This window comes from Cetorhinus maximus, chromosome 12 (genome assembly GCF_964194155.1).
Source record: "Cetorhinus maximus chromosome 12, sCetMax3.hap1.1, whole genome shotgun sequence".
NCBI lineage: Eukaryota > Metazoa > Chordata > Chondrichthyes > Lamniformes > Cetorhinidae > Cetorhinus > Cetorhinus maximus.
The window spans coordinates 16608542-16621930 of record NC_135890.1 but is presented as its reverse complement, the minus strand read 5'-3'; the positions used below and the strand labels follow the sequence as shown (position 1 = coordinate 16621930).

The following is a 13389-nucleotide window of genomic DNA, read 5'->3' as shown; positions in this document are numbered from 1 at the left end:
GCTGTTACGGCATTCTAATGGATGCCTGGACTCTGAGCCAAGTTCATTATGCATTCTTGGCTGAGAGCCATAAGTGTTAAAACATCTCTGTCCCTGGGAAAGCATTGCTTGATTGACAGCTTTGGCTCTCTGATCTATTCTGTCAATTGCACAATGTTTATTTACACAAGACAAAGAGGTTTCAAGTGCTTTCAGTTTCTGCTATTGGTACTTTAAAGGATCTGGATGATTGATACTTTTATTGGGTTGTAGTGAAATGAATCTCTTTAGGAACGTGCAAAGTTATGAATGAATAACTGTTTTTAAAGCTTTTTTTTAACAATTCCTGTTTGCATTATAGGGTTCATTGGTTTTAGAGAGTGTGTAGTGAGTGAATGGGCATGAAAGTGCCATAGCTGTGCATTTAACTATGAGAGGCCATGGGGCTGGGTGGATGGCCGTAGCTTGGCATGGAGGTTATGAGGGGCTATGGGGAGGTGTGTGGGTACAAAGCATAAGTTGGCATGGGGTGTGGATAAGACCTTCTGAACTTAGCTTTAAAAAAAAAGGTTCCTCGTCCAGATTCTGGTTCATGACACTTCTGAGGTGCTATGAACCATGAGTCCTTTAAAAGCTGGCCCGAATCCCTAAACATTGCGGAGGACTAGGAAATGCCTGTCCCAGTTATGGATCCGGCCAGATTAGGAGTGCAGGGTGTGGGCTCAGAACCCACAGCAGCCTGCACGCTTAACCCACACTGGCGAAATTTGGAAGCCCTGGGAACGGGGTCGGGAATCCCGGAATTGGGTCCCGGCCACCATTTTCACACCTCCACAGTCTCCCCGACTCCATGGCAATCCAGCTCATAGTCTCCACATTTTGTATTCACTGTACTGGAATCATCTTGTTTTCCCTCTTTGAACTGGGTTTCAATCCAATCCCAGCAGAATCTCCTTTGTCTGCTGGTTTTTAAAGGGTTCTTCAAAGCCCCCTCAACCCATTGATGGAAAAATGTCATAGTCGTGCAACAGGAGGCACTGTTCTGAAGCTGAAGTCAAGACAATACCGGTGGAATTAGGCCCGAGCTGGAACTCAAGCAGTTCCAGGTGAAATGAGTAAACTTTAGTGATGAGAATTTCTGGTAATCAAGTCCAGGTTCAACTAGTTGGAAAGCAAGCTCTCTTCAACATGTGAAGCAATGGTTTACCTTCACAGCACTCTTACTCTTCCTATGATCAGAAAGGAATGTTCTGTATAATGTTTATCACCTACCATATCTCCAGGGTTTCCAGAATCTCCTTTGTGTCCCTTCTCTCCAGGCCGGCCTGGCAGGCCTAAGGGTCCCTACAAAATATTCAAGGAATATTTAAAAATAAAGAGTTAACAGGCATTGCTTGTTTTATTTTTGCATTTACTGTGCCATCCATTTATATTTGCTTCACCCTAGGTGCCTGCTGACTCCTCCTCTGAGGCTGTCAGTATCACCCACTCTTGGCCAACGGTCAGGAAGTCCATGAAAAGTGATCACCCTTTCCTGCACAGAGTTGCCTGCTGGAGACTCAGGAGGTCAAAATATCAGAGCTATGTCCCGAGCTCCACTACATTATGCCTAGTAACTTACCAGGGCTCCTTTTACAGCACCTCCCAAAACTGTGACCTCCGCCATCTAGGACAAAGGCAGCAGTCTCACTGGAACACCATTATCTGCAAATTTCCCTCAAAGTCACACACTATCCTGTTGTATGTTGCTTGTGACTGGCTAAGGAATGATTGCTGAGACATTGGTATGTCTGAACTATAACAGGTTTATTGGTTAAACATAACTATAAACACATATCCATGATTAGGTGTTACTCAGTCTAAGCCATAAGCAATTTCCTTCTCAACTCTTGGTCATATGTCACTTATATCATCATATGGGTGGTACTGTTTCCACAGTCCTACAGATTAACCCTTTCAACCCTGATCAGCCGAATGCTACACATCCCAACTTGGAAATACACCACAATTCTTTCATCCTCACCGAGTTACAATCCTAGTATTCCTTAATTTATAGAGCTGTGGAAGCACTTTCACCATACAGACAGCAGTGGCTCAAGGAGAAGGTTCACCATCACCTACTTAAGTGTAAATAAGGTTGGGGAATGAACACTGGCCTTACTAGGGTTGTCTAGATCCCACATTCGTGTTCACAGATAGAAAGGCCTGTAAGTGTCTCTGGTAAGTTACTTTTCCATTATACTGTCCACCAGATAAAGTTCTTGGTACAATTTCCATCATGGATCATCAACCAGCCGAGGTGGTTTTAGCAGCAGAGCACTGGATATATAGTCCGGACGCCTAACCTGAGATTCACGCCTTTACAAATATTCCCACTCAGCTACCCTCAGTGGGTGAATCCTTTTCTGTCCGGACCACTGGTTGGAGATGGTCTGCTGATGGAATTCTTCAGCTTGGGGACAAAGAGAGGTGAAACAAAAATAGATGGTACTCCAATAACCTTATATGATATTTTATCTGTTGCACAAAGAATTGCAAACTCAAGTGAGGTTCGGAGATTAAAGGACTCAGACTTCTGTCAGCTGTCGTATCTTCCCTATGACAAGCAAAGTGCAGGCTTCATTTGCACAAGTTTTTCTTCCCAGTGCAGTACTTAAATATGAATCATTCCTAAAAGAGCTATAAAGCATAGCAAAAACTCTGATTTGATGTGCAGGGCCTGCTTGTACAATCAGTGGTAAAACAAAAAGAAAATAATTTGCCCAGATCTATCCCTGATCTATTTTTTGTTAGCGAAAGTTATGAAGTATTATGGAATCAAAGCAGGGAGATAGATCAGCCACAATCCAACTGAATGGCAGACAGGCTCAAGGACTGAATGGCCTCCTCCTGTTCCTATGTTCCTATCCCAGAGCTCCCAGGCAGCCATTTTGGCATCATCAACCAATCAGGTTATTTTACCTCTCTCTGCCTGGAGAGAGAGAGAGGTTGGAACACCATGCCCAGGATCAACATGCCTACTTTATAATCTGTTTAGATGTAGCACTAATAAACAAATGTTAAGCAAATACTAGAGTATGACTCAGTCTGTTTATTAACCAAGTACCACGCCTAGTGTCCACAGACCATCTCCGAACATGGTGGCGGCAGTGGAGACATCAATGTAAAAAATACATTGGTATTATCGAAGGAACCCTAGAGTGAAGAAAATCTTGTTAGCAGCTTGTAATGAATTGATGGAAGGAGGAGGCACACTGAAGAGAGGTAACGGGGACCATACCTGGTGAGCAGTCTCTGCCCCTACCCTGCCTCGAGGGCCTGCAGAGAGGCCAGTAGTGGGAATTACAGAAAGACCATTTACTCCGGTATCGAGCAGCATCAGACCTTCACTCTAAACAGCAAAAGCATCAAGTCAGTTCCTTTCTTTATGCTGTAGGTCCAGCAGCAGACGGTGTTCTCCTGAGGCAGATTGTGAAGGAGTCCGGACTTTGAGACTGTAATCAAAGCCTTTGACACTTATTTTCGCCCAAAGCCAAATTTAGTGATCGATCGAGCACATTTTAACCAAATGTCGCAATGACCTGGGAAATCGATTGAGTTATTTCTAGCTGGCCTATATCGCCCAGCTAGCACTTGTAGCTGAGGGACAAGCCAATCCATGATTGCATAGCCATGGACGTCCAAGACGAAAAACTCTGATTTTCTGCAGACAAAAGATAACCTTAATTTGGATCAAACGATCCATTAGGTGAGGCAGGCCGAGTTTAGAGAATTTAATCAGACTATAATTCGGCGTGACTCTGAGGCTTCACATGATTCCGTTGACTGGGGGTAGGCTCATGGACAGTGGCCGCACTCACAAGAAAGTCTGCCAAACCAGATGAAAGGGCGGAAAACTCCACACCGGCAGCTGTTTTGGGGTGCTTGCATTGTGGCATGAAAAACCAATATAGATGTCAGGACTGCGGAGCAGGGGGTGCGGAATGCTTTGGGTGTGAAAATGCTGGACATTTCAAGGCCAGGATTTTGCCCTCGTTGGGTGGGCTCGGCAGGGACGGGCGGGAGCTGACTGCCGCCCACGATCAGGGCTGGATTGCGATTTCACGTTGGCAGGCCAATTTGGGGGTGGGGGGGGGTGGGGGGGGGTGGGGGGGAGTGGGGGGTGGTGGGGGGGGGGTGAGGGAAACAGCCACAGACTTGGAAAGGCTTGTCAAAAGTGAACATTCTTCTGCAGCTGAGACTGTTCAGCTGTAGCTCCATTGACATGTTTGGAGTCGGGCCTCTGAATTTTTTCTGCCCATTCAAACAACGCAATAGGATGAAAGTGCCACCAAAAGCTCCAGAACTTTTCACCCCTCGGGCGCAGACTGAAAATTAATGTGTGTTTTAGGGGGCAGCAGAGCAATTGGCCGACTGGGCAAGTTGTAGAATCCCCTTGCGAAAGGTGACCATGGAGCAGTCACTGGTGGAAGCGCTCACAGCCCCTTGTAATGCCTTTATTAAGGTTTAGACCAGTATTCCTCAAGGCTCAAGCTAACAGAGCAGCCTTGCTGTGCGGGTTAGGAGAATGCCTGTGCCTGAGCTGAGAGCACAGCATGCAGTCCAATGGGCAAAGCTGCTGCCAATCGGTCCAGTGCAGTGGGTTGAAGGTGGGTGGGGTTTTGGGCAGCCAATGAGCGCACTACACACTGGCCATCCAAGTGGTGGCCAGCACTCTCCTGCATGTGTGAAGGAGCCTTCAGACTTAACCAAGAGAAGTTCTTAGGACACATATGCTAACCCACACATCTTTCTCTTTGACCCTGCAGGAGGAGATCAGGATTATGGAGCCTAGTGATTTAGCGATATGCTGCATGGCTTACAGGAAGCAGAGAAGAAGAAGAGAGCAGCAGAGGCACCTGCCTCGGCCAAAAGGGCACCTCCCTCAAGATGAAGGGGCAGCAGGGCTTGCCGTGCAGACAGCATAAGATACACAGCAAGCCATTGCTCATATACGCCTCGCTAGACCCAGGGTCTATAGACAATGCTTGTCATTCCTGCAGGTGACTGAGAACCAGTGTCACAAAGACTGAGCATGTCTAGGGAAATGGTCGGTCACATTTGCCACCTGCCGTAGGATTGGCGCCACGGTGACATGGAGGGCATCCACTACCAGTGGCCATGAAAGTGACCGCTGCACTCAATTTTTACACCAGTGGCTCCTTCCAAGGCTCCACAGGTGACCTATGCAGGATCTCACAAGCCTCCACAAACAAATGTATCCAGCACTAGCACAGTGCATTTCGCCTGGGATCAGGAAAGCCAGGAAGCAAGAGTGCTAGGATTTGTGCATATCTCAGGTTTCCCACAGGTGCAGGGTGCCATCGACTGCACTCACATGGCGTTTAGATCTCCATGGCAACAAGCAGTCAACTACGTCAACCACAAGGGCTTCCAATCGCTGAATGTTCAGCTGGTGTGCGACCACCACAAATGCATCCTACAGGTCTGCGCATGATTCCCACAGAGCATCCACAACTCCTACATCCTCAGCAGGTCTCAGATCCCTGACATCTTCCAGGGTCCAGAGAGGCTGCAGGGTTGGCTCCTCAGAGACAACGGCTACCCACAGAGGACATGGCTGATGACACCCATGCAACGGCCTCAGACTGCAGCAGAGCGACGGTACAACGAGACTCATCCCGCAACCCGGACTTTGCTGGAGCAAATGATAGGCATTTTGAAAATGAGGTTCCGGTGCCTCAACAGGTCCAGTGGCTCGGCAGGTTCGGTGGAGACTGCAACACAGTCGCGCATCATCGTAGCTCGCTGCATGCTCCACAACCTGGCATTGCAATGGGGGAAGGACCTGGCTGAGGAGAAGATGGAGGAGCTGCACGTCTCCTCTGATGAGGTGGACGGCGAAGTGGGTGGCAGTGATGAAGTCCTCGAAGGCAAGGATGCCGGCGATGAGGCCATTGCACTGGCTAGACAAGGCAGGTGTGCTTAGGAGGCCCTCATAGCTGCAAGATTCATGGAGGATGATGGCGAAATGTAGTGCGGACAGTCCTGACATCCTCCCCTTGCATCTGTGAATGTTTGATTCCTGTGTGGCTGATAGCTGTGCACACACTCTCAGTGCTTAGGCTCATGTCATGGAGGCGCAGCGCAGATCCTAAAACTTGCTATATTCCAGGAGGATGATGACAACATGCAGTGAGGACACTCCATATGTTACATATTGCCTCTGTGAATGTCTGGCTCCTGTGTGGCTGAGGGCAACTTGCTTGGGCTCTGTGATCAGGGTCATATCATGAAGACGCCGCCGTGAAACTTTAAATGCACCTGATCCTTTGGCAGCCTTCAGCACCTGTCCCCTTCAGGAGCACAGCGTCACCAGACACAGATGCTGAAGAGATGGGGGGGCCAACCCTATCTCAAAGTTGCTGAGAGCACAGAGAGAATGACGGAACTCGGTGACACCTGTCCACTACATTCTGGCAGCAATGACCAGCACCATCGAGGTGCAGGCTTCACTAATGTGGCCTGTGAGTGTGAAGCCGGACCATCAGTTTGGTCTGAAGGTTACACACTGAGCAGGGAAGAAGCCCTGGACCGAGACACCTGCCTTTATCTTGTACAGGAACCAAGGTTTCACATCTGAGTGGCATGAACACTGCCCATCATAACAAGGGGTCATAGGCAAGGAAACATTCATGGGAGTTTATTTACAATAGTGAACATTATGTCCAGGTGATTAACACCTGTGCTCAGACTGTGCAACTACATCTTCTTTGGAATTCCACATTGGCCCCAAGCCCCGAACCCTCCCTCGGGTGCCGGTGCCCCGCAATAATATGAGCCGCCTCGGGGACATGCCCTCCCTGCCGTTTGGCACGGTGCGGAGGGGTTTTCTGTACGGACTGCTGCTGCACACCTTCCATTTTCTCGCCCTGGTCCGCCGCCCGGACACGCCCTGGCGTGCCTTGTTGCCGTCCGGCGGCGGAGGCCCCCGATGGGAGGCCCTCTACGGAGGTGTTCTCCCTCTTTCTATCGGGGACCTGGGTTGGAGGGTGTTGCATGCAGCAGTCCCCTATAATCGTAAAATGTGTAGGTTCACGGACTCCCAAGACACCTGCTCTTTTTGCGGTCTTGTGGAGTCCGTGGACCACGTGTATATAGGGTGTCTTAGGCTGCACTCCCTTTTTAGTTATTTAAAAAATCTTTTGTTACTGTTTTGGTTGCACTTCAGTCCCACGCTCCTGATCTACGGACACCCGGTGCGGAAGGGGGTCGGGAAGGAGGAGGACCTCCTCGTGAACCTGCTCCTGGGTCTGGCCAAGTTGGTCATCAACAGGTCCAGGCAGCGGGCGATCGACGGGGGAGTCCCGCCCGATTGTTTGTCCCTCTTCCGCGGCTACGTTCGCGGCCGGATGTCCCTGGAAAGGGAGCACGCGGTGTCTGCCGGCACCATCGAGGCCTTCCGTGCTCGGTGGGCACCGCGGGGTCTGGGGTGTTTTGTTGACCCCTTTAATCACATCTTAGTTTGATGTTTGTAAGGTTCCTTTAAAGTTTTTCCTTGATTTTACAGCTGACCTGACTTAGGGGCTGTGCTTGATTTCTCCCTTGTTCTTTTTGCTCATTTAGTTTATTGTTTTGACTCAAAAGAGTTACATCTTCTTTGGCTGGGGTGGTTTGTTGACCCCTTTAATCACATTTTGGTTTAATGTTTGTAAGTTTCCTTTAAACTTTGTCGTTGGTTTTACAGCTGACCTGACTTAGGGGCTGTGCTTGATTTATTCCTTATTTTATTAATTTAGTTTAATTGGTTGACACTAAAAGAGTTACGTCTTCTTTGGGAAGACATTAGCGTAGTGGTAATGTCGCTGGGCTAGTGATCCTGAGGCCCCTGGCTAATTTACTAAGGAGGTGGTTTCAAATCCTACCACAGCAGCTGGTGGAGTTTGAATTCCTGGGCCAGGCCAAATTAGCCATTAACAGGTCCAGGCAGCAGGCGATCAAGGGGGGTTGTCCGATCCAACTGTCTGCCCCTCTTCCGCGGCTACATTCGCGGCTGGGTGTCCCTGGAGAGGGAGCACGCGGTGTCCACCGGCACCGTCGAGGCCTTCCGTGCTCAGCGGGCACTGCGGGGACTGGGGTGTTTTATCGACCCCTTTAAACACATTTTGATTTAATATTGGTAAGTTTTCTTTGCATTTTGTCTTTTGTTTTTGCAGTTTCCCTTTAAGGGGCTGCCATTTACTTTGTCCCTTAATTTGTTAATTTAGTTTATTTGTTTTGTAATAAAAGAGTTGCATCTTCTTTGGGAAGACATTAACATAGTGGTAATGTCGCTGAGCTAGTAATCCCAAGGCCCCCGGCTAATTTACTGGGGAAGTGGTTTCAAATCACCTGGTGGAGTTTGAATTCAATGAAGAAAATCTGGAAGTGAAAGCTAATCTTAGCAATGATAATCATGAAAGTGGTTGTTGAAAAAACCAATCTGTTTCACTAATGTCCTTTCAGTTTCATACAATTGTAGGATGTGTCGGTTCATGGGCTCCCAAGATTTGTGACCATGTGGAATCCGTGGACCACGCATATGTTAATTGTTGTAGGCTGCGCCCCCTTTTTTGTTATTTGAAGAACCTTTTATTGTTATTTTGTTTGGACTTCAGTCCCTTGCTCCTGATCTACAGGCACCCGGTGCGAAGGGAGGAGGACCTCCTCGTGAACCTGCTCCTGGGCCTGGCCAAGTTGGGCAGTTACAGGTCTGTGCAGCGGGGGATCGAAGGGGTCATCTGGCCCGACTGTCTGCCCCTCTTCCGAGGCTACATTCGCGAATGGGCGTCCCTGGTTAGGGAGCATGCGGTGTCCATTGACACCGTCGGGGACCTCCGTGCTTGTTGGGCACCACAGGGACTGGGGTGTTTTATTGACCCCTTTGATCACATTTTGGTTTAATGTTTCTAAGTTTCCTTTAAATTTTGCCTTTTGTTTCTGTAATTTCCCTTTAAGGGGCTGCCTTTTAATTTGTCCCGTGATTTGTTAATTTAGCTTATTTGGTTTGACTCAAAAGAGTTACATCTTCTTAACCTTCCTAACCCTGCCACTATGTATTGGTTCTCCCCAGACATCCACAGCGGAGGCGAAGGCAGCCTGCTTACTGCTACGTCCTATCTGTGATGACCATGGTGGGCGTCCTCTGGAGGGCTGAGACCTGGAAAGTCCCAGCCTGCTTTAGGGGTTCCGCAGTGTGGCAGTGGAGCCTGAGCCTGTGGAGCTGATGCTGCTGGGGTCACAGGATGAGGGAATTCGGATGGGCCGGACACTCCTGGAGTCACCTGGGTGGATGGCCCCGGGGTGTGCACCAGCTGATCCTGTTCCCTAAGGTGCCCAAGGGCACCTGGCTGCCTCCTTGAGAAGAAGGGGAAGCTGGAGTGAGATCGAGCTGCCCTGCACCCGTCTCGCATTGATACAGGTGGAGGCTAACTATGACATCAGTAATAGAGTCCAGCCCGCACAGCAGCGAAAGACCCATTTCCTGGACCAAGCCCTCCATGGCGGTTGCTAATGTTAACCTCATTGTGTTGGTGTGCCAGCGCTATCATCTCAGACTGAAGGCGGACGGACTCCTCCATCGTGCCTTGAAACCTGAGGAGTGCAGCGGACATCCCTTCCTGATCTTGCTGAGCTTGCTTTTGCAGCTCCAGCAACTGAGGTATGCCTGAATCTAGAGGCTCATCATCTGACTCAGACTCAGCAGATTTCTGGCCTCCAGCAGTCCTCCGAACACTGGAAACCTGGGAAGTTCTTGCCTCTACCTGCTGTGGAGTAGACAGTGCGATGTGCTCACCAGATTGTGATCCTGAGGCTAATCTAGAACTAAGTCCCAGCGAAGTGTGTGTCTCTGCACTGGTGGAGGGTGTGGGTGAGCACTGTGATGGGTCTTCAATTAGGGTGTCATCAGATTCTTCTTCTGAGATGTCTTCAGGGCTTGAGTCGGGGACCTGGCTCATGGACCCCCTCAGCTGCTTCCCAGATGTGCCTGCGAAAGCAAGGAGAGATAATTAGTGGGTGGCAGGGTACTGTGGAACAGAGGAACTCACTCACAGCATGGTTGTCTGATGGGTGTTGCACTGCTGGATCCTCACTTGGTTGAGCACAGTTGACCTCACCGTCAGCACAGGAACAGTCCAGATTGTCATGAGCCAGCTGGATGACTCTATTGTCAAAGTCTGTGAGGTCCTTGATATTGGGCATTCCTCCACCAGTCTGCGGCCTCTCTCTTTTGCTCTGTGCCAGCTTGTCCTGCATGAATACAGATGGAGAGAGTGTAAGCAAGATGCCTGCCAGGCCAGATGAGAAGGATGCCTGGTATGTGTGGGTAGTGAGTGACCCCATGGATGGGATGAGGAAAATGAAGGTGTGTGTGAGAGAGAGTGAATGGTGATGTCCCTTGAACTGACAGAGAGTGAGGGCCCTGTGGATGTGTGATGGGTTTGAGAGTGTGTGAGGTGAGAGTGACTTATCCTGGTGAAACGAAGGTGATTCATCCTCTCTTGGCACTGGGTGACTGTCCCCTTTTGCAGGGTAATGGCGCTGACCACCGCTGCCACCGCCTCCCATGCTGGATTGGTGACCTTGCTTGCTGGTCTTCGCCCAGACCGGGTGGTAGAGGACTTCACGGCGGGCCTCTACTGCATTCAGTAGGCGCCCAAGGGAGGCGTCGCTAAATTTAAGGTCAGCATGTTTCCTCCCTTTGGCAGCCATGACTTTGTGGCAGCTTCCGATGCCTTAGAGAGAGCTAGCTCTGTGCAGGGGAGCCCTTTAAATGTGGTGTCCGGATTACTGAAGGCCTGAGATGACAGCGGGGCAGGCAAAGCAGAGGCTGCCCTGCCAGTGATCCGGCGTGTTTCCCGGGAACGCATTATTAATGAGGTGGTACACGCCGGGAATGGGGCGATACGGCGCAAAGACCCGGCATTGTGGCCAGAACGGAAAACAACTTTTTTCCTGCCCGCTACCACACTTAGATGATGATGTACCACTTGACGCCAGTGAGTCATGTGGTAGACTCTCTCTCTCAGGAGAGAGAGAGGTTGGAACAGTATGCCCAGGAGCAATGTGCCTACTCTGTAACTTGTTTGGATGTAGTACAAATAAACAAGTATTAAGCAGATACCAGAGTGTGACTACAGTCTGTCTCCTAACCAAATACTACGCCTAGAGTGCACAGATAGAAGGACCATCTCAGAACAATTGTTTCAGTTAGAAAGATTGCAGATAGTCCCCACTAGTGACAATTAAAATAACAAATCAAAGAAATTATTTAATTCTCACCCTAATTCCTCGCTCCCCTGAGTAACCTGGTGGACCCATTTCACCCTAATTAGGGAATAAATCAGTCAGTTAACAGTGATATGGAAACGGTATCAAATCATTAGCGATATATTAACATAATACAACATTCTCTGCAGTGAAACAGAAGTTATATAAGCTGACAATACCTTGCCTGGTTCACCCTTCTGCCCTTTTATACCCTGTTAGAAACAACATATGAAGGTTAAATCAGACTTCTTGATTGTTGGAACAAGCCATAGAATCATCCTGATATAAAAACAAAATACTGTGGATGCTGGAGATCTGAAATAAAAACAGAAAGTGCTGAAAGAACTCAGCAGGTCCGGCAGCATTTGTGGAGAGAGAATCGGAGTTAATGTTTCGAATCCAATATGACTCTTCCTCAGAACTCTGAAGCTCTGAAGAAGAGTCATATTGGACTTGAAATGTTAACTCTGATTTTCTCTCCACAAATGCTGCCAGGCCTGCTGAGTTCTCCCAGCACTTCCTGTTTTCATGTCATAGAATCATTCTGTTTGTTTCAAGAGCATTTGCCTTGATTTTCCCATGTCTTTGTCTGCTTTCATTATCCCCCATCCTTGGTCTAGAAGGCAGCCAGGAGTGTAATCCCAGGGCCCTTTCTAAATTTGAGTGATTTCCAGCTGATTGAACAAAACAAGCCCATCGAGGAAAAGCAAGTAGCAGATTATATTTTCTTGCAGGAAAGCTCGATGCTTCTAAAGACATTCTTTTCCCTGACTGCTGGGGTAGGATTTTCACCCTGATATGGGGGCAGATACTGAGGAGACATAATCTTATGCTGCCGGCTGGTGTGCTGGCACAATCTTTTCCCCGGGCCATTTTACCAGAGGGAGGAGCGGGGGCAGAACAGCTACCTATCCGCACACAACGGGCAACCTGTTAAGATAATTAAAAGGCCAATCAGAGCCAGTGATCAGAGGGGCAGCCTCCTAACAGTAGAACAGGGGTCACCTCTCCAGGATGCCTTTCAGGCCACCACCCATTTTGCTCCCCACAACATCCCCATCGCCGACCCGCTTGGTTCCCTCTCCACAATGGTGGCGTGGAAGCTGTAGCCCATTTTTATTTCAAGCTTTTTTAAAGTTGCTTTAAGTTAGTGACGGTCTCTCTGTCTCTTTCTTTCCCTTACCTGCCGCTGCAGGCCGCAACTGCTTACTTTCTGGACGGCCTCCTACTGGCCCCCAAGTTTTGAGAGCTGAGCCTGCCCTCTGACCACAATTGGCCAATCAAGCAAATCCCATGTCAGAGGGGGAGGTGGTGGAGTAGTGGTATTATCACTAGACTGGTAATCCAGAGACCCAGACCCAGGGTAATGCTCTGGGGACCTGGGTTCAAATCCCACCACGGCAAATGGTGAAATTTAAATTCAAAAATAATCTGGAATTAAAAGTCTGATGACCATGAAACCATTGCTGATTGTTGTAAAAACTCATCTGGTTCACTAATGTTCCCTTTAGGGAAGGAAAATCTTACCTGGTCTGGCTTACATGTGACCCCAGACCCACAGCAATGTGGTTGACCCAGCAATGCCCACATCCCATGAACATGCTGCAGGTTGGGACCTACATTTGACCCCAGTGTTGGGTCCTGACCTAAAATGCAAAATCCTGCCCCTGGTTAAAATACACTGAAAGTGAGTGAATGATTCATGCTAGACCTCTGCTACTGTTCCACTATATTAACCAACCAGTAGGTGGTATGTTATGCAGAGCAACACTGGACAAATTTCTCCCTGAATTTTCCCAGTCTTGGCATTCATGCATCCTCATCCCACCTCCTCTTTCCTCTCACCTACCCCTCCCCTGCACTGAAGGCATACCTGAGATCAGAAACTCACCACGTGATAAACATGGACCCCTATTCACATCATCAGAAAATGTTACTGAAGATGGGGATTTACATAAAATATCTGCTGCCGGGCTATCTAGCCAGCAGTTTTAAAGCATCAAACTCAAAAATAAAGAAACCCAGAGAGAGCCGTGAATATAGAGATATCATCTGTCATAACTTACAAGACAATGTGAGAATTCCAGTGAATGTTTTCCC

At 48.7% G+C, this 13389-nt stretch overlaps 1 protein-coding gene across 1 annotated transcript in view; it reads right to left on the bottom strand.

Moving 5' to 3' along the window:
• LOC144687534 (uncharacterized) overlaps positions 1–13389 on the bottom strand; it is a 97819-nt gene that overhangs the window by 44624 nt on the left and 39806 nt on the right. The window contains exons 18-20 of the mRNA XM_078553803.1: positions 11469–11501; positions 11302–11346; positions 1252–1323 (exon numbers count right to left, since the gene is read on the bottom strand). Of these exons, the coding sequence (XP_078409929.1) occupies positions 1252–1323; positions 11302–11346; positions 11469–11501 (150 nt within the window). The remainder of the gene's footprint in view (positions 1–1251; positions 1324–11301; positions 11347–11468; positions 11502–13389) is intronic.